This window comes from Ovis aries, chromosome 7 (assembly GCF_016772045.2).
Source record: "Ovis aries strain OAR_USU_Benz2616 breed Rambouillet chromosome 7, ARS-UI_Ramb_v3.0, whole genome shotgun sequence".
Taxonomy (NCBI): domain Eukaryota; kingdom Metazoa; phylum Chordata; class Mammalia; order Artiodactyla; family Bovidae; genus Ovis; species Ovis aries.
Genome location: NC_056060.1, coordinates 68,604,303 through 68,631,627, shown reverse-complemented (window position 1 = coordinate 68,631,627; position 27,325 = coordinate 68,604,303). Strand labels below are relative to the sequence as shown.

Here is a 27,325-nt window from a genome sequence, read left to right as displayed (position 1 = left end):
GGAAGAAGAAAAACATTTTCAGCATATTGTGCCTTTTTATTTCAAGAAAGGTAAAAATGGTACTGAAACACAAATATTTATGCAGAATATGGAGATGGTGCTGTGACTGATCAAACATCTTGCAAGTGGTTTATGAAGTTTCATATTGGAGATTTCTCACTGGACCATGCTCCCACTTAAACTAGCTAAAACTTGATGAAAAGTGTCTGTAATTAATCAATAGAAAAAGCATAGTCTTCCATCAGGATAACACAAGACTGAATGTTTGATGACCAGGCAAAAACTGTCTTAGTTTGGCTGGTAAGTTGATTCGTTTTCCATATTCTCCAGACAGTAAGCCTTCAGATTTACATTTAGTTTGGTCTTTAAAAAATTATCTTAATGGAAAAAATTTCAATTCCCTAGAAGACTGTAAAAGGCATCTGAACAGTTCTTTGCTCAAAAAGATAAAAAGTTTTGTTAAGTTGGAATTACAAAGTTGCCTAAAAAAATGTCAGAAGATAGTGAAATAAAACAGTGACTACATTCTTCAATAAAGTTATTGGTGAAAAGGAAAAAAACGTGTTTTTTGTTTTTTTTAACTTAAAAATTGAAGGACCTTTCTGGCCAATCCAGTATTTGTAATCTGTAAGCCAAAACTGTATTCCTTAAAACTTTTTTTTTTGATACTAGTATCAAGATTCCTGAAAATAAATTTGTAACCTTGTGAAAGCAAACTGTACCTGCCGTTTTTTTCTCTCCCCAAGACCAGTTATACCTCAGTTACAAAGTGCCCATACAGTTGTACCTAGATTATTTATTAATGCTCTGTATAGTATATATAGCTAGATATATCTGCTTGGTTTTAGATTTATCTGATTATGTTTTGAAGTGGCTTAACTGCTTAAATTTAAATTTCATTAAAACCACTGAGTGAACTCCGGGAGTTGGTGATGGACAGGGAGGCCTGGCGTGCTGTGATGCATGGGGTTGCAAAGAGTTGGACACAACTGAGAAACTGAACTGAACTGAACTGAACGGCTATTCCAGTGTGAATTTAAGAACAGGTGTACTTAAAGATGAAAATAGAAGATTTGTGTGCCATTCATACTTGGAAGTAGGAAGTATAGAATGGTCAGACACTGGCTTAGGGTATTAAGTTTATTACCCAATTAAATGTTTTTTCGGTGTTTCTCCAAGGCCACTGGGGTCATTCTCAGTTAAATACATGAGTTGTAAAATGTAGCAGATAATTTTACTTAAAAGCAGCCATGATAATGAGAATTGGTTTTTAGTTGTTTATATAGTAGTTAACTATTCTTGCATGATTTGCTATTTGAACTATACAAATGCTCAAAGTCCAGCAACACCCTACTGCCAAACTCTGACCTCAGGAAAGTATGACAGTTGAATGGAGTGACACTGGCATGAGGCCTGTATAGGGTGTGTGTATACCTAGCATACTTGGCCTGAGTTCAGAGTGTTCCTCCTGTGAGTGCTACTGTTCCTTGAAGGCCACAAAGCTGATTATACCACTCAATAACAGTTTTTTGTTTACAGGGCACTTACATATGCATTCTAATATATTTTTAAGCATAAAATACGGCTTTTTACATTTGAACTTACGGATCAAGAAATTTTTTAAGTGACACAATAGGGACTTTCTGAATCCTTAAATCCACTCCTCAAAAATAAAATTCTAAAGGTTAACAGTGGCTGTTAACCAACAATTACTTCATTAAACACAAAGCTGAGCAGTGGCATCAGTTACCTATGAAGCTGGTAGATGCAAAACACAACAGTCCAGTAGGATATGATACAGATGAGCGATGGGGTTTTAAATTAATCGGATTCCAAAGCCTCTGTGTACAGTATTTTAACTAAGGAATTTCACAACAAGCATAAAGCTACATCTTAATACTGAATAAACAGGTGCTCAATTACCCCTACCAGTTCTGTGAGGCAAATATTAACCAAACTTGAATCGTTATAAGACAAAAATTTAATGAAAATTGGTATGTAATAATCCAAAGGACTAAATAGTTACATGGGACTGTATTAGAAATTTAATATACAAGTTAATGTTACATGTTATCATCATCTGATTCATCTTCTTCCTTCAAAGATTCCTGGTAAGAGAAAAACAGTGTTTAAAATCAATTTTTAGCACTGCTATAACAAGCTGAATCTAAGTGCTTGTCATTCAGAATTCTTTATAAGTAAAATGGAACACTGGTTTAGAATGTTACACTTTACGTTACACTTTACTTGAATGTCTTAAGTACATCCTGCTCTATCAATGACTATATTCTTGATAGGATACACACGGTATGAAAGCATTAAATGTTCTCAAAAAACCTTGCCATTTTCACATGCACAAAAAAATTTTTTTGGAACCAGGGCAACTCTATCCCCATTGAGGATAACCTAGAAAGTTTCTTTTAGTTCAGCTCAACTCTTAAGTATTATTTAATAGAATTCAACATATTTCCATGATGCTTTTACCTTGAGCTGTTTTCATGCTATGGCTTACCTTGGCATATTTCTCTGCCTCTTCCCTTATATCTTTAGGAACTATTTCATGTCTTCCATTAGTTACTGTAAATTAAGCCATATATTTAAATGAATTAAAAATGAGAAATGTCACTGGGATTTGAAAAGACTAAATAATCTAGCCAATCCAGATAATACCAGATTCTTTGACCTCATCTTTGTTCTTCCCCTACATAAGCACTTACAATAAAGAAATTATGCTATGATTTATCCTTGTGCTATAAATCCTGAGCATTCATTCACATATATATATTCACAAACACAGTCAAAGCTATGGTTTTCCCAGTAGTCGCGCTGATGTGACAGGTGGACCAAAAAGAAGGCTAAGTGCCAAAGAACTGATGATGCTTTTTTGAATTGTCCTGGAGAAGACTCTTGAGAGTCCTTTGGACTGCAAGGAAATCAACCCTGAATATTCACTGGAAGGACTGATGCTAAATCCAAAGCTCCAATACTCTGGCCACCTGATGTGAAGAGCCAACAACATGGAAAAGACCTAATGCTAGGAAAGGTTGAAGGCAAAATGAGAAGGGGGCAGCAGAGGATGAAATGGTTACACAGCCATCACTAACTCAATGGACATGAATTTGAGCAAATTCTAGGATTTAGTGGAGAACAGAGGAGCCTAGTATACTACAGTCCATGGGGTTGCAAAGATTCATGAGTCAGCGACTGAACAACAATTTATTCACAGCATGAATAGATTTTAAAATCTGTCCCTGAAGCCCTATGGTTGCCTTCCCAGAAAGGAAAAAGGTTACTTTCCAATAATACTGTATGCAATGGATGTTTCAAAGTAAACTACTCACAATATATAGTCTCTTATTAAGCGGAACTTTTCCATCATTACCTCCTAAATTTATTCTAGCTTGGTTTGTATTACAAAAGGACCCAGCAGTCAGAACACATTGTGGCCAATACTGCAATTGAATGAATGCTTATTTCATGATCCACCAATTCCACTCAACATAAATTTCTAGAATGCTACTACATATGCATGCCACAGTAGATGTAAAGGACATCCACAGCTGCGTTATTCATTTCAGTAAACACTGGAAAGAGCCCAGTTGTCTACTGGAATTCAAGACAATGGTTACTTTTGGAGAAGGTAAGGGTTGTTGACCTAATGAAGGCCTAAGGGTTGAGTTATTCCAAATCCTAAAATATGATGCTGTGAAAGTGCTGCATTCAGTATGTCAGCAAATTTGGAAAACTCAGCTGTGGCCACAGGACTGGAAAAGGTCAGTTTTCATTCCAAGCCCAAAGAAAGGCAATGCCAAAGAATGCTCAGACTACCGCACAGTTGCACTCATCTCACACGGTAGTAAATCAATGCTCAAAATTCTCCAAGCCAGGCTTCCGCAATATGTGAACCGTGAACTTCCAGATAGCTGGTTTTAGAAAAGGCAGAGGAACCAGAAATCAAATGGCCAGCATCCTCTGGATCATCGAAAAAGCAAGACAGTTCCAGAAAAACATCTATTTGTGCTTTACTGACTATGCCAAAGCCTTTGTGTGGATCACAATAAACTGGAAAATTCTGAAAGAGATGGGAATACCAGACCACCTGACCTGCCTCTTGAGAAACCTGTATGCAGGTCAGGAAGCAACAGTTAGAACTGGACATGGAACATTAGACTGGTTCTAAATTGGGAAAAGAGTATGTCAAGGCTGTATATTGTCACCCTGCTTATTTAACTTATATGCAGAGTACGTCATGAGAAACGCTGGGCTAGAAGCAGCACAAACTGGAATCAAGATTGCAGGGAGAAATATCAATAACCTCAGATATGCAGCTGACACCACCCTTATGGCCGAAAGGGAAGAATGAATAAAGAGCCTCTTGATAAAAAGTGAAAGAGGAGAGTGAAAAAGTTGGCTTAAAGCTCAACGTTCAGAAAATGAAGATCATGGCATCTGGTTCCATCACTTCATGGCAAACAGATGGGGAAACAGGGTCAGACTTTATTTTTTGGGGCTCCAAAATCACTGCAGATGGTGATTGTAGCCACGAAATTAAAAGATGCTTTCTGCTTGGAAGGAAAGTTATGACCAACCTAGACAGCACATTCAAAAGCAGAGAGATTACTTTGCCAACAAAGGTCCGTCTAGTCAAGGCTATGGTTTTTCTAGTAGTCGTGTATGGATGTGAGTGTTGGAATACTGAGCGTGAGAGAATTGATGCTTTTGAACTGTGGCTTTGGAGAAGACTCTTGAGAGTCCCTTGGACTGCAAGGAGATCCAACCAGTCCACCCTAAAGGAGATCAGTCCTGGGTGTTCGTTGAAGGACTGATGTTGAGGCGGAAACGCCAATACTTTGGCCACCTGATGCAAAAAGCTGCCTCATTTGAAAAGACCCTGATGTTGGGAAAGATTGAGGGCAGAAGAAGGGGACCACAGAGGGTGAGATGGTTGGATGGCATCACTGACACAATGGACATGCGTTTCAGTGGACTCCAAGAGTTGGTGATAGACAGGGAGGCCTGGCATGTTGCAGTTCATGGGGTCACAAAGAGTCGGACAGTACTGAGTTACTGAACTGAAAACTGAAGGGTAATTTGGCAGGCTGGTCTACTGTTGACCAAATTAGTGTTTCACTAATGTATCCATGCTGTTTGTTATTTGTGTACTTTTCTATGGGTACATGCCATTACTAAATTTTTTTTAAGATTGAAAAAAAATGGCACTTATAGTAAATTAGGCTTGGTACAGATGACTCTGAGAGCAAGTAAGTACAGAATAATCACTTACTTTCACCAACCCAGCTGAGCTCTAGTTCAAAAGCTTTATCCTTAACTTCATCGTGTACTATGTAAATTCTAGAACAGAAAGAAGAAATTCACATTTGGCCATCTACCAACATAGTTCATGCACCCAACTCAGCAAATCAACATCCATTCATAATATAAGGATTTATAAAATTATATACACAGTATAGTCTATATTATGAAAATTAACTAGGACTGATAAAAAATTAACTACTACAAAGGATTCACTATACCTTATACCTTTATACAACCCAAGCTGTTTACTTTGATACATTCTTTCAGAGACAGAACTAAGATAAGATGTCTCATAAGGAACATTCAAATGGGAGAAAGCTATTACCTGTGCCTTTCCAGGATATTTGGTATTTTCTATTCATTAACTGATTTTTAAACAAAAACTAATTTATTAGCTTACAATTAGTATTCATTCTGCACTTTCTTGGCAGGAATATTTTTAAACCCCTTTACTAAAAAAACAAAACAAACAAAAAAAACCCTTTACTATTCTGGATGTCCCTAAACCTGGCCTTTAAACAGTACAAGACAAACTGCAGCAAACAAGGAAGCAGTGTCACACAACATATGAAAAGTGGAAGTAAAAACAAGGCTTCCCTCATGACTCAGTGGTAAAGAATCTGCCTGCCAATGCAGCAGATGGGTTTGATCCCTGATCCCAGAAGATCCCACATGCTGCAGAGCAACTAGACTATGGGCCCTAACCTGTGCTCTTAAGAGCCTGGGAGTTGAACTACTGAAGCTACCAGGCCACACTGAGGAGCCTGTGCAGGACAAGAGAAAAAGCCTGAGCAGCAATGAAGACCCAGCACAGCCAAAATAAAATTATTTATAAAAAGTAAAAAGTATCAGCAAAGCCTTTTTTAAAAATTTTATACTTTACCATCTCCCACAACAAAGTAGCAAAAAAAATTTGGAGGGTATTCCTAAATCCTTGCTATAACAGCTGTAACATAAGAAAGCATCTTAAACTTTCCAGAACTAAAAGAGGCACAGTGCTCCATTTTATTAAATGGTGAAAGGATGGCTTTCCTACACAGAACAATATAAAAATAAAAGCTGTGGTAAGAACTGATGACCAGATGACTTCTCGATGAAGGAAAAAAACTGTTGTACAATTCAATGATTATGTACTTCTTATTGGTTCTATTATATGTTAGTTGCCAGTGTCCTCTAGGTTGTCGTTATTAATAAATGACAATCACAGAATGGAATGGATTCCCCTTCACAAGAAAGGGCAAGGGTCTCATGGTAAAAAGGCAGTGGGGGAAGGAGGGCGTCAGTAGCAGCAGTGGTAGATTAGTAAAGAATTATAAAACATTTGTGAGTTTAATATTTTGTTACAACTATCAGTACACAGATTAAGAGTATCATTCAAATAATAGGTTTATCATGATAGACCCTCCTGGACTTTTTTTTCCCCTCGCACATATTATTAGATGTAAAACCTGCTGACTAGACCATGATGACGTAGTTCTAATGTGGAACAGAGGTGTTATGAATTCTCTGGAATATTACATTTATTACTCTTTAACTCGAAAAGCTGACTACAAAACCAGCATTTTATCAGATTTTTTGAAATACTAAATGCCTGCATTCTTTGATCTAAAAAATAATGTATTTTGAAGCATGGTCACTGAGATTTTACTGGCATTGTTGCTGCTTACTAACTGTTACACAGCTTTCTACCTAGGTATCTGTAACATAGACTACTTCAGGCTTTCTTAAGCTATTTCTAGATGTTCTGAAATACTTCTCTATTCATCTTGTTATAAGAACTTCAGCTGTAGACCTTAAAGTTATAAGCTAAGGTTAATATTATTGGGACCACTGAGATTTAAGAAGTCGAGAGCTAGCAAATGAAGTCTTTAGAGCTTCACTATATCCTCCAAACCTTGAATTCTGTCAATGGAACAGGAGTATATTTTATCAAAAGCTGTTTTTTCCCATCCTATTCACTGTCACCTAAAATGAAGCCTCTCAGAATGTTGGATTCACCTAAAATTAATGCAATAACTAATTTCCAAACAAAACAGCCTCTTAGGATTAACATATAAGGTAAGGTCAAGTGAAATATTTGTCAATACTAATGAAAATTTCAACTTACATTTTTGCAACTTCTTTAACAACATCACGGCAGGTCATTTCTTTCATCTACAGAAAATAAAATATATATTCATTATGTTACGAGTCAAAGGAAGAACACTTTCCACTTGTGTAACTTTTCAGATTCTTTTTGCACCTTTTATCAGTAACCTATGCTCTTGAGATAAGATTCTTAAATATAAAACCAAGGAAAATAACCTGAAATTCAAAAAGAACAGAACTTAAGTTTTTTATTGTTTAATGTTTTTTAATGATTATCCAAAAAAAGCCTTGGGCACCAATAATTTTGTGAATTAAACTTTATAAAAATCTAGACTCCTTTATGAATTTATTCACAGGCAGACCCTGACATTTAAAAGATTATCAAGAAATGTTTTTTTCTTTATAGTGAATTCAGGATAATAAGAAGCAAACAAACCACAAATACTTCTATATGTTAGATAAACAAGGATAAATTAACCCTCATGAAACTGTTCAAGACAAAACTGCAAAGGAAAAGCTCTGAAGGGAAACTGTCAGGGAAAGCTCTGAAGAACCAAGATCTGAGTGGAATCTTAGAACACAGATTTATCTGATTTTATTATGAGGAAGATAAATGAACTGCAAAAGTGAACATATGGAAATCAAGGCAGAAAAATAGCCTTTAGATGCCCGGCAGAAAAGTCTATTATACTAAAGGTACTGCAAGTAACCAGTGCAGAAATTTTTTTAAGTATATGTGTTTCTGAACACATTTTACAAAATTTTTTAAAATGTGCAAACCTGGTATTCATATTCTGAATATGTGGAGGATGGAAAATAGTGAAAAAATAATGAACAGTCATACAGCAATCTAAACTTGAGGTGGTTTAACTACTGTATCTCTAAACTGGGCTTATTAATATTTTTTGTGTTTTTTAAATATTTACAAATCTTGATGCCCAGGCTCATAGAAATAGGAAAAATATTGGAAAGCAACAACTGTTCAGTCTAGACAGATGTTTGTTGTATGGTATTTTTTCTGATTGAATTTCTGATTAAACTTTTTCATGGCAAATTGGGGGTGAAGAAAAGGAAAATACAGATATTCATATTTTTGCCCTTACAAGTTACGGTTTTTATTTAGTAGATTAATTGTAACATACAAAGGTAAACTTGAAGCGATACATCTTAAGTGTCAAATACATTTTTACATACATTGGTAAAGTTTACTTTGTAAAATTACATTCTTGGTAAACAGAACACAAGTAGAAAAGCAGACCAGAGTAATGATTGAGAGCAGGGGCTGGCAAACTCTGTTAAAGGGCCAAGTAGTAAATATTTTAGACTTTCATCATAGGGATAAGGTTTTCAGTCTCCATTCCAACTACTAAACTCCACTGTTGTACTAGAGCAAAAGCAGCCCGTGACTCGATAGGGCTATGTTCCAATAAAACTGTAAAAAGCATTCCAACTAGAGATTATCATACAAAGTCGAGTAAGTCAGAAAGAGAAAAACAAACACCATATAATATCACTCATATGTGGCATCTAAAATATGACACAAATAAACTTAATTATGAAACAAAACCAGACTCTCAGATTTAGACAACAGAGTTGTAGTTGCAAGGGAGAAGGGGGCTAGTGGAGGGATGGAGCAGGACATTGGGATTAGCAGATGTAAGCTATTATGTACATAGAATGGATAAACAACAAGGTCCTACTGTACAGCACAATGAACTACATTCAATATCCTATAAGCCCTAGTAGAAAAGAATATATGACAGAAAAGACCACTCGTCTAAGAGTTATAAGGTCTTGGATTGTTTGTAAGCAAGTCTATGACTCTACCCAGTGTGTTTTAACCGAGGGTTGGACTTGGGCTAAGTGATCTCTAAGGTCCTTTTGTCAATTTTATCAATCCTAAAATACCAAACATAAATTAGGCTTTTACAGGTCTAGAATTTGGTGTTAAATTCCAAGCACTAAAAGCTTAGCATTAAAAAAGCTGAAAGTGAATTAGTTGAACAAGGTTCCAGTTCAGCATTAACATTAAATGTACAAGAAATTTTTGTCACTAATTTACCAAAATACTGCTAAATCATATGCCTGTCTTTTAAGGAAGTTTCTATAAGCAATGAAGAGTTTGTGGGTACTATTTCAATGTCAAGTTCATCAATTTATAGCTAGAAGGAAAGCCAGCAAATTTTTAAGAAACTTTTTCCACACTAATAGATGTTGGGAACAAAGGAAAGAGAAGCAAAGGAGCACAGACTTTAATGTGTAAGACTTCAGACAAAAGCTGTTTTCTAGATGAAAGAAATGATAGAGTAAAAGACCAAAGTTCTGAACCTAAGGGGCACAGGGTTCAGTGAACGGGTCTTAAGGATTTTGTGAAATGATATGAAACTTTTTTTTTTAAGATTAGACAGCCATAAAAATCATAAAAGGACCCATGACACAACTCTAAAGATAATATGCTGCCAGCTTTCCTGCTCAACCAATCTAACAGCTTCAGAAAGCTTGACTCAAAATGGCAAACCACACTTGGGACTAAAAGCTTTAGTCTGTGGTGATGAAACTTAACCACATGAGAATAATGGTATAGCAGAATTTTAAACAATAAAAATTATTACCTGAAGCTTTTCAATTTCTGTCTTTGCAGCCTGCCTGGCTTTGCCAATGGCACAGCCCCAATAACCCTATTTAAAAAGAACATACACCAAAAAAAAAAGTATTATTAAATTAATATACTATCATAAGTCATTAATGACTACTGTTTCTATTTAAAGATTAATAGAAGGATGCTAAATGATATTCAAAACCACATATGGAGAAATACAGTAAAAAGACATTTACTAAAATGAATAACAAGGGACTCAAAACGTTTAAAATATCAAACTTAAGTATAGAATAACCTGGATTATTTTCAAGAAATATCCAAAGGAAAACAAATTATATCATTTTATACACACACACACACACACACACACACACACACACAGACCATGAGCTAGAGGTATATTTGAGGCTAGAAATAGAAAAACAATTATCTTTATGAATTGGAATGATTTTTGAGAGAAAGAAATAATCCCTAAGAGTTAAATACGCTAAGCCTTCTAAATGAATATATACACATTTTTGGGCAGCACCAGTGCAGCTTGTGGAATTTTCAGTTTCCCAACCAGCAGGCAGTGAGAGCACGGAGTCCTAACCCATGGACCACCAGGGAATTCTCTAATTTATATTGTAAAGGTTTTTTTTTTTTTAAATTAAGTATGTCCAGTCATACTTGTATAACTATACTTGTATGTAATGACAAAACCTAAAGAGCCTTAATTTTGTTAATGAGTATAAAAACCATTAAAATCTCAGAAGATACTTCAAGAAAAGATTATTAGAGAAAGATCCAAGAAAGCCCACTTAAAATCCTTTGTACTGGGGAATTCCCTGGCAGTTCAACAGTTAAGACACAGGCTTTCACTGTCATGGACCTGGGTTAGATCCCTGGTTGAACCCTGTTCAGGAAACTTAAGAGCCCACAAGCCATGTAGTGAAACCAGAAAAAGAACAAAACAAAACCCCAAAACAACATCAAAAAACTTCAAAAGGGAGGGCATTATATTCATTTTAAAGACACTGCTAATATTTATGGTAATAAAATAGCACATATCCAAAATTTTATGTTGATTATGCAGTTTCTACATGGCAACCCACTCCAGTATTCCTGCCTGGAGAATCCCAGGGACAGAGGAGCCTGGCAGGCTACATGGGGTCACAAGAGTTGGACATGACTCAGCGACAAAACCATGCAGTTTCTACAGTAGCATATTAAAAGCCACAAATCTGGGACTTCTCTAGTGGTCTAGTGGTTAAGAATGCACACTCCCAACACACAGGGCACAAGTTCAATCCCTCGTCAGTTCACTAAGATCCCTCATGCCATATGGCACAGTCCAAAAAAAAGTCACGAATCTTTGCTCTGTCTCATACCCATAGGTTCTTGTTATTAATGTTAAATAAGAAAATATTAAATGAATATTAAAGAAACATCATATAATCTGAATATATGATTTAAGTGAGAGACCATTAAACTGGAAATAGAATTTCAGAAGATTCAAAATTAACTCACATATGAAACACCCGATGGGTCAATCATGTAGAGCTGTGCACCGTCATTCACACTGTAAGACCCTAACATGAAACTGCACAAAAGTAATCATTTTAAACCATGGTTCTTAATACCAGAAAAGTATTAAAAAGTACAGTGATAAAAATGCAATTTATTTTCTAAGGTAAACATTGACTAATACCCATATAACTGACAGTAAGCACTCTGATAATATAGTTTGGATAAAAACTAGTATATACTTGAAAACGTTCAAAATTCATGTGCCTTGGTTTAGTATTAAACTTTCTAATCAACCTTTCCTGCGAGGATAGCTCTGCAGGGAAAGGAGTACTGATACACAGACATAACACGAGGGCCCAAGAGCTAAAGGCATAAACATGAAAAAGCCAAGGGAACAAAATTCTTGCTATGAACACACTGAAGCTACCTCAAGCTCTTGTTCCACCCTTCATTCTTTCTTGGCTATTCCCGAATATTCCTCCAATTATTTTCCTGCAATAATCCAAATTGATTCAATGCATTTTTTATGTGCAACAAAATTAAAATTAGGGTACTGAACAATCATATGAATTACTGATTCTTTGGAAATTATAAATAGAAACCAGCCTCATCTTATATTACTACTTCATGTGCAGAATACCATAACAACCAATTCCCATTTAAGAGCATTTTACCTGTTGCTTACACAAGATAAGACGGAAACTAATGAAAAAACTAAGATGTCAGTACAGTTGACTACGTAATAACAACAAATGAACTCTATTTAAAATCAGTTTGGGGGGCTTCCCTGGTGGCTCAGTGGTGAAGAGTCTGCCTACCAGTGCAGGACACACAGGCTCGATCCCTTATCTGGGAAGATCTCACATACTGCGGAGCAACTGAGCCCATGCACCACAACTATGGGACCTGTGCTCTAGAGCCCAGGAGCCACAGCTGTTGAAGGCCACGCACCCTATAGCCTGTGCTCGGCAACAAGAGAAGCCACCACAGTGAGAAGCCCACGCATCACAACTAGAGAGCAGCCCCTGCTCTCCACAACTAGAGAAAAGCCTGCACAACAACAAAGACCCAAAAATAAAATTTTTTAAAAAATTTTAATAAAATCAGTTTGCAACTTCCTGAAAATGTCTGATTCGAATTTCAGAGAACCCCCCCCAAGTTTTATTAATAAATAATTGACATGCATCACTACATTAAATTTAAGGTGCACAGCATAAAGGTTTGATTTATATACACTGTGAAATGCAATGATTACCACAGGTTTAGGTAATATCCATCATGTCACATAGATACAATAAAAAAAGTTCAAGTACATCTTGATGAAAGTTCATTTCTTAAGGGTATAAAAGGTTAATAAGATGCTGGGAAAACAGATAACTGTAGTACAGATATCACTGAATATCTCACTAAATTTCATACCTGCAGCCGAAAGGTCTAACAGCACTGTAGAGTGTATACGCGTGTACATACATGGCCACTCTGTCTGCAAGATGCTGTGGGGGTAAAACAGAAGAGTTTATTAAGACTCTTCTCTTGCTGTTCCAGAGGCTCAACCGTTACCAACTTACTTTTAGTGGAATGTTATATCCAAAGTTAGATCTAAAGTTGGAAGCCTCTTCTCTTGCAATGTCTGCTAAAGAACGAGCATCTGCCAACAAACCTGCTACTGCCTGAAAAAACAAAAAGTACCAATTACCATTCCTACCACAAATGAAGGAAAAGCACGTGACTGTGACAGGCTTACTTGATATTTTTAACAAGCATCATCATTAGAATCAATTAGTTAGGCTTAAAGGTCTTTGCAAGAATCAGACACAAATTAGTGACCAAACCACCATCTTTGCAAGGCATCCTGGAACTTCGATGCTTGAGTATGGGATATCAATTTGGAAATTTCCCAACTGTGACTTCATTCTTTTGTCAAATGACCACATTAAAAAAAACTCCATGTCTCCCTATTTCCCACTTCATTATAAAGACTAAAACAACCACAAAGAAGAATAAAACCATGCATGGGTTTTGGTTACAACTGGTTTTTAATTTAAAGCCATTCTATGTTTAAAAAGTTATTAAAGGTTTTGATTTAAAAGGCATAACCTCAAAACTCCTTTCTTTTTCAGTGTACCAATGAACTGTAATGCCGAACCAAAACATGACAGACCACAAACCTAGTGGCTTACAGCTGCAATTACCAAACCACACACTGAGATATCCCAGGGAACTACAGTGAACTCAGAGTTGTGGGGTGCTGTAAGTTTTGGGGGAAACACATATTGAAGTAGTTCAGTTTCAACATCAGATCATTCCACATTCCTTTCAATGCCATCGGATCACTGAGAAGCTGGGGCTGCTGTGATAGAAAATAAGCACTGTGCAAAAATCTGTGAAACAGGAAGCAGAGTCGGGTGGGGCACAGCCATCTAATCCAATTCCAAACTTTAAGACACTGAACAGTACACGTTAGTAGTAGTAGTTGTTTGAAAATAAAAACATTTTTATTTTACTGTCATATGGTGAGGTTTTGTTTTTATAGCTACTAAGTTTTTAGAACATAAACAGTTATTTAGACCTACATATATAATACACAGAACCACTGGGTATTTCTTTAGGTCTAGGGAAGCCATGAAAACAGAAATGTTGAAACAGTTACAGGTACTGGAAACCACTGACATAAGAAGATTTTCAGAATAAATGTTATCAAAAATTTTAATAAAAAAAATTTTAATAGCCTTTTCTTCTACTGCTACCTAGTAATAGTAATGATTATGAAAATCCTTAATCCATTATTGATCACTCATGACATGCTAAGCATTTTACATAATTACACATGAGGACAGGCACTATTACCACCATAGTTTTGCAGGTGAGGGAACTGGAGTTTAGAGTAACCCAGGTAGTAATTTTCATGATTTAAATAATCTTCCATTGCTTTGGATAAAACTCACTGTGAAGTTTAGTAATTTGTCAAATCACTTGAAGATGACAACTGTGGAGACAGACTATCAATCCTTTTTTCCTCCAACCTTCTTCAATGTCTAATATTTTGCCAATTTCCAGTTGCATGGAATGCCATCAGTTTTTAATAACAAATGGGACAAATTTGAAAATTCTAGGAAAATCTTTCCACCACTGAACTATCTATAAGCATATATGATTTTTTTCAAAATACACCTACCGAAAGCTATCTTTTTTACTAAGTAAAAGAAAGCAGAATTCACTAATTCCCTTCTATCAGTTAGGTTACAATCTGGCCAAGTTTCAGGAAAACATACCAGCTTCATTGGCAGTAATAAATCTGTTCAGGAGAGAAAACAGATTCAGAAAAATAACTGAAGGAAAAAAAATGTATCTGTAGCTTTATAGATTACTGGTTATATTTTGCTAGTCCTTTCTGTGTTGTGTGTAACACATCTTATTTAGAAATACTAATCATATTTCTAAATAAGCTATTTAGAAGCTGAAAGCTAGCTGAAGCTACCAATACTTCAGCAGAATAAGTGGACCCTACAGAATCTCACCCTGAAGAATGGGCTCTAGAGTAACACACAGACCATGGAGACCCAAGTAAGAATCCCAGCACATTTCGTTACCAGTTGAGTGTTTCCTCATCTGTAAAAATGGGATTAATATTACTTTCACTGGTTTGTCAAGATTACATGAGATAATTTATGTAAAGAACTTCTGGCATAGTACCTAGCACACAGAATACGTATTCACTTTTCTTCCTTGACTTTTCAGAAAGCAGGGTTAAAAATCACTTTTCTCTTTTTTCCGGACTATTATACCTACTAAAGAAAGTCTGATATTTATACAGAATGACTTCAGTATATCCCAGTAATCTATTTATGTCATACCAGCTGCATGAAATAAATATAGTGATGCTTATGAAGCTACTAAAAAGGATGTACTCACTCTTCCTTTTGTCAGACATCCCTTCCTGATACTCCACCTTACTATGAAGGTATTCTCTTTCTGATAACATCTTCAGTGTGACAGTTATCCCCAGAAAGGACACAAAAAACTAAAGACTTATTGCCTCTCAAGCATGTGCCTTGATTGGCGATCTATGCTGCCAAGATTTTTTACCCAAGCTTCTCACTCCTCTCCCCTCCTCATTTGCTTCAACTTGGTTTTTCCTATGTATCTCCAATTGGGTTATAAGAATGCCACCAGTATTCTTCCTGGAAAATTCCATGGGCAGAGGAGCTTGGTGGGCTACAGTCCATGGAGTCACAAAGAGTTGGACATGACTGAGCAACTGAGCATGCATGCACGCACCTTTCTTTTAGACAGTGAACTGTTCACAAACCAGTCTTTCCGATTATTTCTATGGCTGCTCTCTGATCTGTTTTTGCCTCAATGCTAAAGTCATAAATAGGTTCTTATAATTACATTTTGATATATTCCAATTAATTACATCACAAGAAACAGGACAAAGCAAAAAGGAACATTTTTAAATGTGACCTTACCATTCCAACATGTCGATCAACATTAAAAAGTCGTTTGTTGGAACCTTCTTCATAAAGTTTAGACAGGACTAATTTTTCTACCCCAAAGACGACGCCATCTTTACATCTGATTCCAATAGCTGTACTGAAACAAGTAGAAAAAAAATCAATTTAACTGAAAATAAAACAAACTTTGTAAACTCAAGTTAAAAGAAACAAAAAACAGGCAAATTTGTTTCTTAGAATATATCAAGTTTTTAAAGCAAATACATTTGAAAACTAGAAAAGGCAAGTATCCTAAAGTGTGATGAATTGGATCCATACAAATAATCATGTCATGACATGGAAAGACAATAATACACAAATGAAAAAGATGCTAACAAAATGTGTAACAAGTGGCACAGTATCTAGCATATGCTGGCTGTCTTATGACAAATGCTGACTAGCCATGTCCATTAAAAATGGTATATAACATGCACACAAATGATAGGCTACATACAAACTAAAAAGTTAACAGTTTCTAATCTGGGTGGAAAGATTATAATCCTTTCCCCTCCTTTTGCTTTTTCTGCATTAACAATGTGTTGCTTACAGTAAGTGTAAAAGAATAAACATTCTGTTCAACTGTTTAAAACAAAATTGATCAAAAAAACAAGTAAAATGTGGAGAAATTATACACCGCCATTTTAAGAAAAAACAATTATTTTAAATCTTCTAATTCTTTTAACAAAGAGCATCTATCAGAAACAACCAGAAAAATGAACTGAGCCACATGCACAAATTTTGTAAAGAATTTCAGACACTCCTTCCCCCACACTTCAGGTACCTTTTCAAGTTTAAATTCCTTGGTCCAAACTTCCTAACTCCCAAGAATCTGCAAAACCCATCTAGCTAATTCAATTTCATATTATAAATTCTGTGCTCTACTGAATTCAACCTCATTGTTGTCCCTCAAACACCATTTTTGCTTTCAAGTCTTTATTGAAGTTATCCTGGGTACTAGAATACACTTCCTCCTCACCGCAGCACGTTTAAATAAATTTCCACAAACTTTCTCAAGTTTACTTGAATAGTCTCAGACAGCCTTTCCCAGTTATTACAATTTCTCATCTTCCTCATTTTTCAGAATCTAAAATGTCTTTTTCCCTAAACCAAAAGTTCTCAAAGTGTGGTCTGTCAGGTCAAAATTATCTTTATAAAAATACAGAAACATCATTTGACTTTCTTCATTGTGTGGATGTTTGCACCAATGGTATTGGCTGACAATAAACGGTAGCAGTAAATACCACTCATTGTATTCTTTATAGCTACGCTCAGTTATTTTTTTCAAAAAAACATTTTTAGTTAAGCATGTCCCTGATAAAGTTGTAGTTAATTTTATTAGACATTAATCCTTAAGTATCTATCTTTTTATTATCCTAACAAAAAGCAAGTTAGCCAAGTTCTTCTGCTGCACATCAAAATATGATGGTTGCATATAGGAAAAAGCACTAATAAACTGCTTTCAAATGTAAATTTTTTCATGGAACATCTGTTTTTACCATCAAAGAATAATAACTATGGTTATTTACACTTAGGTATGTGGCAGACTTTTCTCTAAAATGAACAAAACGAGCCTGTCACTTCAAGGAAAACAAAAGAGTATTCTTGCCAGTGATAAAATCTGAGTTTTCAAACACAAACTGGAGTTTTGGAAAACATATTGGTGGTGATATTTAAAAATGTGATGTTTCTAACAGTTTATAATGAAATATGTCTACTTTGGAAGGTCTGTTATAACTCAGTGAACCAATATTTTCCAAATGACCAACACACAATGTTATAAATCGTGCATAGATAAAACACGCAAAGTACAAAACAGTGCAATAGATCTTAATAACAGTACAAAATTCATTATTATGTTTTCAGACTCCACACTACAACTAACCTTTACGATACTAAAATTTGTCCAGTACGGTACAGTATTAATAAACAACATGCATAAGGTTATTAAATGACTCCTCTCTTTTCCAACTACGTATGTATATGAAGCCTGATTTGTGGCACAAACTTCAACAAAAGTTACAACATACTGAAGCAGCAGCAACTATGAGACTCTGCCCTTTATTAAGATTCAATTCATCACTGAGATTTTCAAGAATGTAAAACAATGTAACTCTTCTCACCACACTTTTTTCCCATGCTTTGGAAAAGTAATTTTCATTAAAAATGTTATTGTTACTTAAGTATTTTAATAAATGTTAACATAATTTTTGTTAACATGTAATTTTATTACTGTTATTTAAATAAATTTAGAAGTATTTTTTTGTTTTAATTTCTAATAGTAAATACAGATGAACCAATAACCTGCATAAATAAATGCTCTTTGGGGTCAGCATTATGGTAAATACTTATAGAACCTAAGAGCCTACTTAATTAAATATTCATCAAGGTTCTAATGATTTTTTTCCAAGTATAAGGATGTCCTAAGACCACAATTTTGTGTACGTTTTTGTTCTAAACAATCTAGCCTCACAATTATGTTGCACAATCTTCCTTTCATATCTTGTCCCCTCAATGAGGATAAACTGAAAAATTATAATTTAACTCCTTTTTTTCTCTTGCATATTACCTTCTAGGGGCATCCTTTTATAAAATAGTTATGATCACCATATGTAGGTTTTTTTCAATAGTGTTTTAAGTATCCTCTCATATGTTCTTAATTATATGTTTTGGTAGTTCCTGTCCCTAACAAAGTGAAGTGAAGTGAAGTCGCTTAGTTGTGTCCGACTCTTTGCGACCCCATGGACTGTAGCCTACCAGGCTCCTTGGTCCGTGGGATTTTCCAGGCAAGAGTACTGGAGTGGGTTGCCATTTCCTTCTCCAGGGGATCTTTCCGACCCAGGGATTGAACCCTGGTCTCCCGCATTGTAGGCAGACGCTTTCGAACCCTGGTCTCCTGCATAGTAGGCAGACGCTTTATCATCTGAGCTACTATTAACCTGTCCCTAACAAAACACGAACTCAAAAATATCTAACTTTTAAATCCCCAAGAATGAATTTCTTTCTTTGAAAGAATTTATCTCTAGGACTTCCTGGTGGTCAAGTGGTTAAGACTTCACACTTACACCTCAGGGCACACAGGTTTGATTCCTGGTTGGGGAACTAAGATCTCTCATGCTGTACAGATGCGGCCAAAAAATAATAATAAATAATGAAAATAAAGACAAAAATAAACAAATGGGTCCTAATGAAGCTTAAAAGCTTTTACACAGCAAATGAAACCATAAACAAGATGAAAAGACAACTCTCAGAATGGGAGAAAATAATCTGCAAAGGAAGCAACAACGGATTAATCTCGAAAATATACAACACTCATACAGCTCAATATCAAGAAAACAACCCAATTAAAAAATGGGCATAAGACCTTAACAGAAATTTCTCCAAAGGAGACATAAAGATGGCCAACAAATATATGAAAAAATGTTCATCATTAGTTATTAAATAAATGCAAATCAAAACTACAATGACATATCACCTCACACCAGTCAGAATGGCCATCAGCAAAAATTCCACGAACAGTAAATGCTGGAGAAGGTGTGGAGAAAAGGGAACCCTCCTACACTGTTGATGGGAATGTAAACTGGTATAGCCACTAAGAAGGACAGTATAGAGGTGCCTTAAAAAACTAAAAATGCAACTACCATATGACTAAGCAATCCCACTCCTGGGCATATACCTAAAGAAAATCATAATTCAAAAAGATACATGCACTCCAATGTTTACGGCAGCACTATTTACAATAGAAAGGACATGGAAGTAACCTAAATGTCCATCAACAGAGGAATGGAAAAAGAAAGTGTGGGATATACATACAATGGACTATCACTCAGCTATAGAAAGGAATGAAACTGTGCCATCTGCAGACACGTGGATGGATCTAAAGATTGTCACACAGAGTGAAGTAAGTCAGAAAGAGAAAAACAAGTTATTATATATTAATGCATACATATAATGATTTCCAGTGAAAGCTAGAAAAACAGTATACATGAATTTACTGCAAAGCAAAAATAGGGACACAAATATAGAGAACTAATATATGGATATCAAGGGGGGAAAGGGGGAAATGTGGTGGATTAGGATTTACATATGTACACTACTAAGAAGCAAGAGTTTCAGAAAAACATCAATTTCTGCTTTATTGACTATGCCAAAGCCTTTGACTGTGTAGATCACAATAAACTGTGGAAAATTCTGAAAGAGATGGGAAGACCAGACCACCTGACCTGCTTCTTGAGAAACCTGTATGCAGGTCAGGAAGCAACAGTTAGAACTGGACATGGAACAACAGACTGGTTCCAGGAAAGGAGTACATCAAGGCTGTATATTGTCACCCTGCTTACTTAACTTATACACAGAGTACATCATGAGATATGCCAGGCTGGAGGAACTGGAGGAAGCACAATCTGGAATCAAGACTGCCAGGAGAAATATCAATAACCTCAGATATGCAGATGACACCACCCTTATGGCAGAAAGTGAAGAAAACTAAAGAGCCTCTTGATGAAAGTGAAAAGGAGAGTGAAAAAGTTGGCTTAAAGCTCAACATTCAGAAAACTAAGATCATGGCATCTGGTCCCATCACTTCATGGCAAATAGATGGGGCAACAGTGGCTGACTTTATTTTTGGGGGCTCCAAAATCACTGCAGATGGTGATTGCAGCCATGAAATTAAAAGACGCTTACTCCTTGGAAGGAAAGTTATGACCAACCTAGACAGCATATTAAAAAGCAGAGACATTACTTGGCCAACAAAGGTCCATCTAGTCAAGGCTATGGTTTTCCAGTAGTCATGTATGGATGTGAGAGTTGGACTGTGAAGAAAGCTGAGTGCCAAGGAATTGATGCTTTTGAACTGTGATGCTGGAGAAGACTCTTGAGAGTCCCGTGGACTGCAAGGAGATCCAACTAGTCCATTCTAAAGGAAATCAGTCCTGGGTGTTCATTGGAAGGACTGATGTTGAAGCTGAAACTCCAATATTTTGGCCACCTGATGCGAAGAGCTGATTCATTTGAAAAGACCCTGATGTTGGGAAAGAATGAAGGCAGGAGAAGGGCACGACAGTGGATGACATGGTTGGATGGCATCACTGACTCAATGGACATGAGTATGGGTGGACTCTGGGAGTTGGTGACGGACAGGGAGGCCTGGCATGCTGTGGTTCATGGGGTTGCAGAGTCAGACATGACTGAGCAACTGAACTGAACTGAAGAATAAAATAGATAACTAATGAGAACAAATTGTACATCCCAAGAAACTCTACTCAGGGCTTTGTGATGACCTAAATAGGAAGGAAATCCAAAGAAGAGAGGATATATATGCATACATGTGGCTGATTCACTTTGCAATATAGCAGAAACTAACACAACATTGTAAAGCCACTAAACTATACTCCAATTAAACAGCAAAAATAATGATAAACTAAAAAATAATTTATCTCCTTTCAATGCAGGCATATAATCTTATTTAAAATTATTTGGTTAAATGTTTTCTAAGAATCAGTCTATATGTCTCACTCTTAAGAAGATTCACATCTAATTTTTCTATTTTCCACTTAGGGAATGGCTACCCACTCTAGTATTCTGGCCTGGAGAATTCCATGGACTGTACAGTCCATGGGGTTGCAAAGAGTCTGACACAACTGAGCAACTTTCACATTCACTTTTTCAAGCTCACAAAACACGTAAAAATTTTCCAATTTCATTTTTCTGGTAAGGTATGGGAAGCAGTTAGATTAGATGTCCGCATCCCAGTTTTACAGATAAAAAAGTGACATTCAGGGGACTGAATACTGGGACCTTATATATTATTACCATTTGGCAGCAGCTAGCAGGAAAATTCACATCTTCTGATCCTCATCCAATATTCTATCATACCAGGTGACATAAGTCCCTTTAAAAAAGGAACTTTCCAAGTGATTTTTATGTAAAAAAATATTCATTTTTAATGTTTCCAGTTTTTAAAATTACATTTAAGTTTGCTTAAATGTAACTGTTCACATGACCCTCCCAAAATTAAATGTAACTGTTTAAAGTCATATTTAGAAATAATTTACAGAAAACAAATTGCTAAAATACACAGACCTCACAGCCTAATCTCAATTTTCTCAGTTACAGATGGTTTCAAAATGTATCTCCAGTTCTTCTTAGTCAAGACATCTTCCACCTGTTTTTTTACACCAATGAAAATGCAAAGACGCAAAGGAGGAAAAGAAAAACAATAAACTACCTCAAATCTTGCTCCAACTTATTGGCCAAAGAGCCTATCTTCTTTTATCAAGAGGGGAAAAAACGTCAACTTTTCTTGAATTTGGCTCTGTTCTGAACTCTTTTAGGCCTTGTACACAATGACAAATATAGTTCAACCTAAAATTCTTGCCTCACTTCTACATTATCAGATACTGACAGTTTGTAAGTACTTATATCTATAAAAATACAACACTTAAACAGAAAATCAACTAGCTTCACTAACAAATCCCATAAGAAGACTCAAAATGTGTATTTGTTCAAAAATTTTTAAATACTATTTCATAAACCATTAGGAATCTATACATCTTTCTACCACCAAGAAAATGGCACACACAAAAAATGAACATCTATTTATTCAGTATCTACTGAGGGCTATGAAGCTTCCCAGGTGGTACTAGTAGTGGTAAAGAACCCGCTTGCCAATGGGTCAGGAAGATCCCTCTGGAGAACATCATGGCCACCCACTTCAATATTCTTGCCTGGAAAATCCCATGGACAGAGGAGCCTGGCAGGCTACAGCCCATAGGATCACAAAGAATCAGACACGACTAAAGCAACTTAGCATGTACACACTGAGGGCTATGTGCCAGCACATGCAAAGACCAGTTACTATCTATAACCTCATGAAAATTCCATAATCGAATATTGAAGGTATTAGTAGAAAATGAGAAAACTACATCTACACATGGGCTTTTCTAATATTCTCAACACATTTTCCAATTATACAACTTTTCATTACATTCAAAACATTGAGCTCAAACATCAACACAGCTTATTCAGCAACCTAAAAAAAATTTAAGAGATCTGAATGACATGAAAGAAAATTTTTAAAATCTTTTATCTCATACCAAAGCTGCTTTATATTCAAAAATACAATGATTACTTATATATATATTGTATAGATATATGTATAACTGAATCACTATGCTATACACTTGAAACTACGTTATAAATCAACTATACTTCAATTAAAAAATTAAGAATGAAACCTGTCTTGGCAGACTATTCAATTAGAAGTGATTTTTTTAAATGATCATATAATTGATAAAAATCTTCAATGTAAGACTCAGAATTTGTCAACAAGCCAGTAATTCAACTAAGATGTTACAGTGGTCATTTTAGAGAATTACTCTAAACAGAGTGTAGAGAAGGAAATGGTAACCCACTGCAGTATTCTTGTCTGGGAAACCCCATGGACAGAGGAGCCTGGTGGGTTACAGTCCATGGGGTTGCAAAGAGTAGGACACGACTGAGCGACTAATACTAACACTTTCATGCTCAGGGTGGATTTTCTAGCTCCAAGTCACCCTTTAAGGAACTGCTTCATTTTGTACTGCTTTGTGTAAAAATAAAGATTAGTGTTTAAGACAAAAAAAAAAAAGAGTGAAGGAAGTAATCCAACAGGAAAATATCTTGGTGGTCCTGCACCTTTTGGAGTATGGCAGCAGAAAAGAAAAATAAAAAATATCCCTGCTGAGATGATCAAGTGACCAACTGCACAGGGCACTGAAATCACAAGGAAATAAAAGATTAGACAATAAAGTCACAAACCTATTGGCCAAGGAAACCAACGATATAAGTCAAGAATCTGAAAAAGGGAAAAAGGGCTAGCAAAGATGTTGAGACATGGTAGAATGTTTAAGTGTGTAATTCTGGAGTCAACTGGAAATAGAGTCACATGGAAAGAGCTGGCCTAAAGAGAAATGTGGAAATGACTAATAAATTGAGATTATTTTAGGGCATGTATTATTTGTGCCAAAGTAACATAACAAAGCCTAATTACCAATAACAAAGAGAAGGAGACATTTAATATTTGGCTAAAACACTAATTTCAAGTAAAACATTGTTTCTTACCTACTATTTTCCACAGCCTTCATAGCATATTCAACTTGAAAAACTCTTCCATCCGGAGAGAATGTAGAAGCTGACAGATCATACTACAAGGAAAAGGCAATAACAAGCTTAGAAGGATGCACCTTTGGCAGTAATAACAATTTTTTCCTAAATGGTTTACACATCAGAAATATATGTTCAATCTCAGTGAAGATTTTGCTGTAAAGAGAAAGGGAAAGTATGTCAAAGCAGGAACAGCAGCTAAGAGAAAAGTTACACACTAGATTTCTGCTATTGACAAGCAATGAACACAAGTCCTGGGTAAAGTCAGAACTTTTCCCACACAGAACATGGCTCATTTCTGAAAAAATTACCATTACCAGTGTAGAAACAACACTGGCTTCTCTTTAGTACCACAGCTTCTCATAGCTGTGGCAGTAATGAACTAAAGGAGCTTGGATACATCATTCAGCATTCAGATATTTAATAAGCATCTATTATATGTCAGTCACTATGAGAAAATACAAAGACTACTCATTCTTAAAGTCCTTCATTTTCAAATCAGACCTCAAACAGATCCAGGTGCTGGAGATAAAAGGTTCTAAAATAAGACAAAGTGAACTTATGGTCTCAGGGAATACCACAGACTACCTGATCAGGAAAGGCATTGCTACAGAAATTATATTTATGTTATTTAAGCTGAGCCAGACCTAAAAGACAAGTAACTACTCATTTAGAATATGGAGGAGTGTCCTGGCATCTGGCATAAAAGAACTCAGGGTAGAAACAAGAGCAGCAAAATTAAGAAAAGGAAATAATAATGCCACTGAATCTTGAGCACCATAAATGGTAAACAGAACAGTAAACTATATTAGAGGCATATAAGGGCCAAGTTATGCTAAGTCTTTTATTTTAGGCTGGAACAGGAAGTTTACGTTTTATTCTAAATGCAATAGAAAGTCATTGGAGTTTGGGTGGGGTGAGGGGAAGAGGTTCTAATTTTTTATTAAATGCTGTTCATCTGGTAAATGAATTACAGAGAAAACAAGAGTGGAAGCAGAGATAGGGTAATCCAAAGGGAGTGTCTTAGACAAGAGAGAAAGACGTGGAAGGTGTTACCCTTTGAGTGTGCAGTCAAAAAAACCTTGCTAATGGATTGGCTTTAGGAATACAGTAAAAAAGAACTCAGAAGTGCACCATAGATTTTTTTTTTTCATTTAAGCAACTAAAATTGAACCATTCACTGAAATGTAAATTGTAGGAGATGCAAAATGGCAACAGAAGAAGAAAACTCAGAGATCTACTCTGGACGTGTCATTTGAAATGCCTATCAAATAATCAAGTGGAGAGAAATGTCAAGACAGGTCTTCCCATCTGGAGTTCTTGGGACAAGACAAGCGTTAAGTCTTCAATAGTGGTGTTTCTTGCCTCTCAGCTTGTTGGTCTGTTAAAGGAAGATCTTTAACTCTACCAGCATTAATACCAAAACATCTCACCTATTTATATTATCAAACATTTTTAAAGGGTTTGTATAACCTTTCAGAACACTATTAATCTAGGGTAATTGGTCTGTTGGTCTGCCGAACGAAGATCTTTACCACCGTAATACTCAAAATTTATCACCTATTTATATTACCAAATATTTTTAAAATGTTTGTAGAACCCTTCAGAACACTATTAATCCAGGGTAATATTAATGTAGTTGCAAAGTCAATGAGCATCAACTAATCCAAAAACAGTATGACAACCTTAGTATAAATTGTCTATTATCTAACTCGGAAAACCAGTATTTGGGCCTAATGGTGAGAATCAAAATCTAATGCACAATGGGAGTAGATGAACTGAGAAACCCATTACCCAATGCCTCTAGTGGAACCAATGAATAAATATTTCTAAACACTATGTTTTCTATATGGGGAAATACATAAAAGGAACAAGCTGAAGACTGTATATATGCAGTACGTTTAACAAAGGAAAGTTAGTAGGCCGAACAAGTTAACAAATCTAACTCCAAAATCCTGGACAGTCTGTTCAAAGAAGCGGTTAAGTCCGTAGCTAATCATTTAAACGCTTACGGTGCCGAGACCTCACACTGTTGTTATTCCTCTAGGAGAAAAGCTGGGACAACGGAAAAATGTAAAAGATTCTTCAGATTCCGCTTTTTAGACAATTTTCCTTGTCAGTTCTCAGAAGGTTTCAGGGACTCATACAGAGAGGTCCATCGGTAACCTCGAAGCTAAGGCAGAGAATCCCCGGGAGTCAGCAGCATCCCAGGAACCGCAAGGGTGGGGAGGCGGGGAGAGGTTCTTGGAAAGCGGCGTCACAAACTTTGGACTCTTAAGCCTCCTTGCCTCAGTGGTGCTCAAGAGCTTAATTGTTGCCCAAGTCCTTCACAGCGCGTGCACACACACCATTTCAGGCCTCAAGAGTTTCCACTTTCGGTTTCCCTAAGTGGCTAAAGAAAGTGACTCAGCAACCTTTTAAAGAGGCTCCAAATCTCACTGCTGCGCGGCCAAGCCCGCTACACCTGAGCTGAGAAGCGTCAAGTCACGGTCACCGCAGGCGCGGGCCTAGACCGTCCGGCACTGCACAACTGGAAGCGGCCCACCTGCCCCCAGGCAGTCCCAGAGGACCCCGAGTCCGCGCACCCACCGCGGTCTGTCTGCGTTCCCTTCCACGCTAATCCTTAGCCTATCACACAGAGAAACAAAGAACTCACCCCGGTGCCGATTGAGCTCATGGTGCCAAAATCACTAGGACGCTTATGGCTTCAGGCCTAAAGCGATCCCCCAGCACCACAGTAAGAGACTAGTAACAAGCTCTCTCATTGACTATTCTTTCAACCAATAGTCTTTTCTGTAGCTCGTTCCTGGAGCGTTGGTCCACGGAACAGAGGATTGTGGGAAAGGAGGGGGCGGGAAATGCACCCGGCAAGTAACGCGCATGTGCAAAAGCAATCTCACCGGGGTTAGGTAGGCTCTTGGTTGTTTCGTCTTCGGTTTGAGTTCGTAGATTCGTTCTGTCTTCTGGTTGCTTGAGAAGCTCCGCCAGTCCTTTTCCTAGAATTATTATTTATCTTTTATCCTTCTCTTTCGCTTCCTTATTTTTTTTTTTTAAAGCAAAACGGAGAGATGTTCTCATACCCTTACAAAGGCCAGAGAAAACGGTAAGGGAGAGGTCTCCCTCCACCATTGGCGGCCTGGTTCTAACCCAATATGTTGAAGCAACCCTATCATCCACCTAT

General features: G+C 36.5%; 2 protein-coding genes across 3 annotated transcripts in view; one reads left to right on the top strand and one right to left on the bottom strand.

Annotated features, from left to right (window-relative positions):
- Positions 1-27,325, top strand: part of ARMH4 (armadillo like helical domain containing 4) — a 258,708-nt gene that overhangs the window by 13,298 nt on the left and 218,085 nt on the right. The window lies entirely within an intron of this gene.
- PSMA3 (proteasome 20S subunit alpha 3) lies at positions 1,964-26,883 on the bottom strand. Of its 2 annotated transcripts, XM_004010681.5 has the most exons (11): positions 26,801-26,883; positions 24,103-24,185; positions 15,982-16,105; positions 13,081-13,182; positions 12,932-13,005; positions 11,513-11,585; positions 10,017-10,082; positions 7,424-7,470; positions 5,285-5,352; positions 2,513-2,577; positions 1,964-2,108 (listed from the first exon to the last, which is right to left on the bottom strand). In XM_004010681.5, the coding sequence occupies exons 1-11, from the start codon at positions 26,819-26,821 to the stop codon at positions 2,064-2,066; spliced, it is 768 nt and encodes a 255-aa protein (XP_004010730.1). In that variant the 5' UTR covers positions 26,822-26,883; the 3' UTR covers positions 1,964-2,063. The 2 variants fall into 2 exon arrangements, with proteins under 2 accessions (XP_004010730.1, XP_060274085.1); XM_060418102.1 differs by having other exon boundaries at positions 1,964-2,577.

What these genes read in the sequence shown, in the direction of transcription:
- PSMA3 (XM_060418102.1), bottom strand. Translation starts at nt 26,821, where the DNA reads ATGAGCTCAATCGGCACCGGG. An exon ending in GTTAGACCTTTCGGCTGCAG is followed by an intron (nt 11,586 to 12,931) that starts GTATGAAATTTA and finishes ACTTTTGTGCAG; the next exon opens with TTTCATGTTAGGGTCTTACA. An exon ending in ACCCATCGGGTGTTTCATAT is followed by an intron (nt 10,083 to 11,512) that starts GTGAGTTAATTT and finishes CTTTTTAAATAG; the next exon opens with GGTTATTGGGGCTGTGCCAT.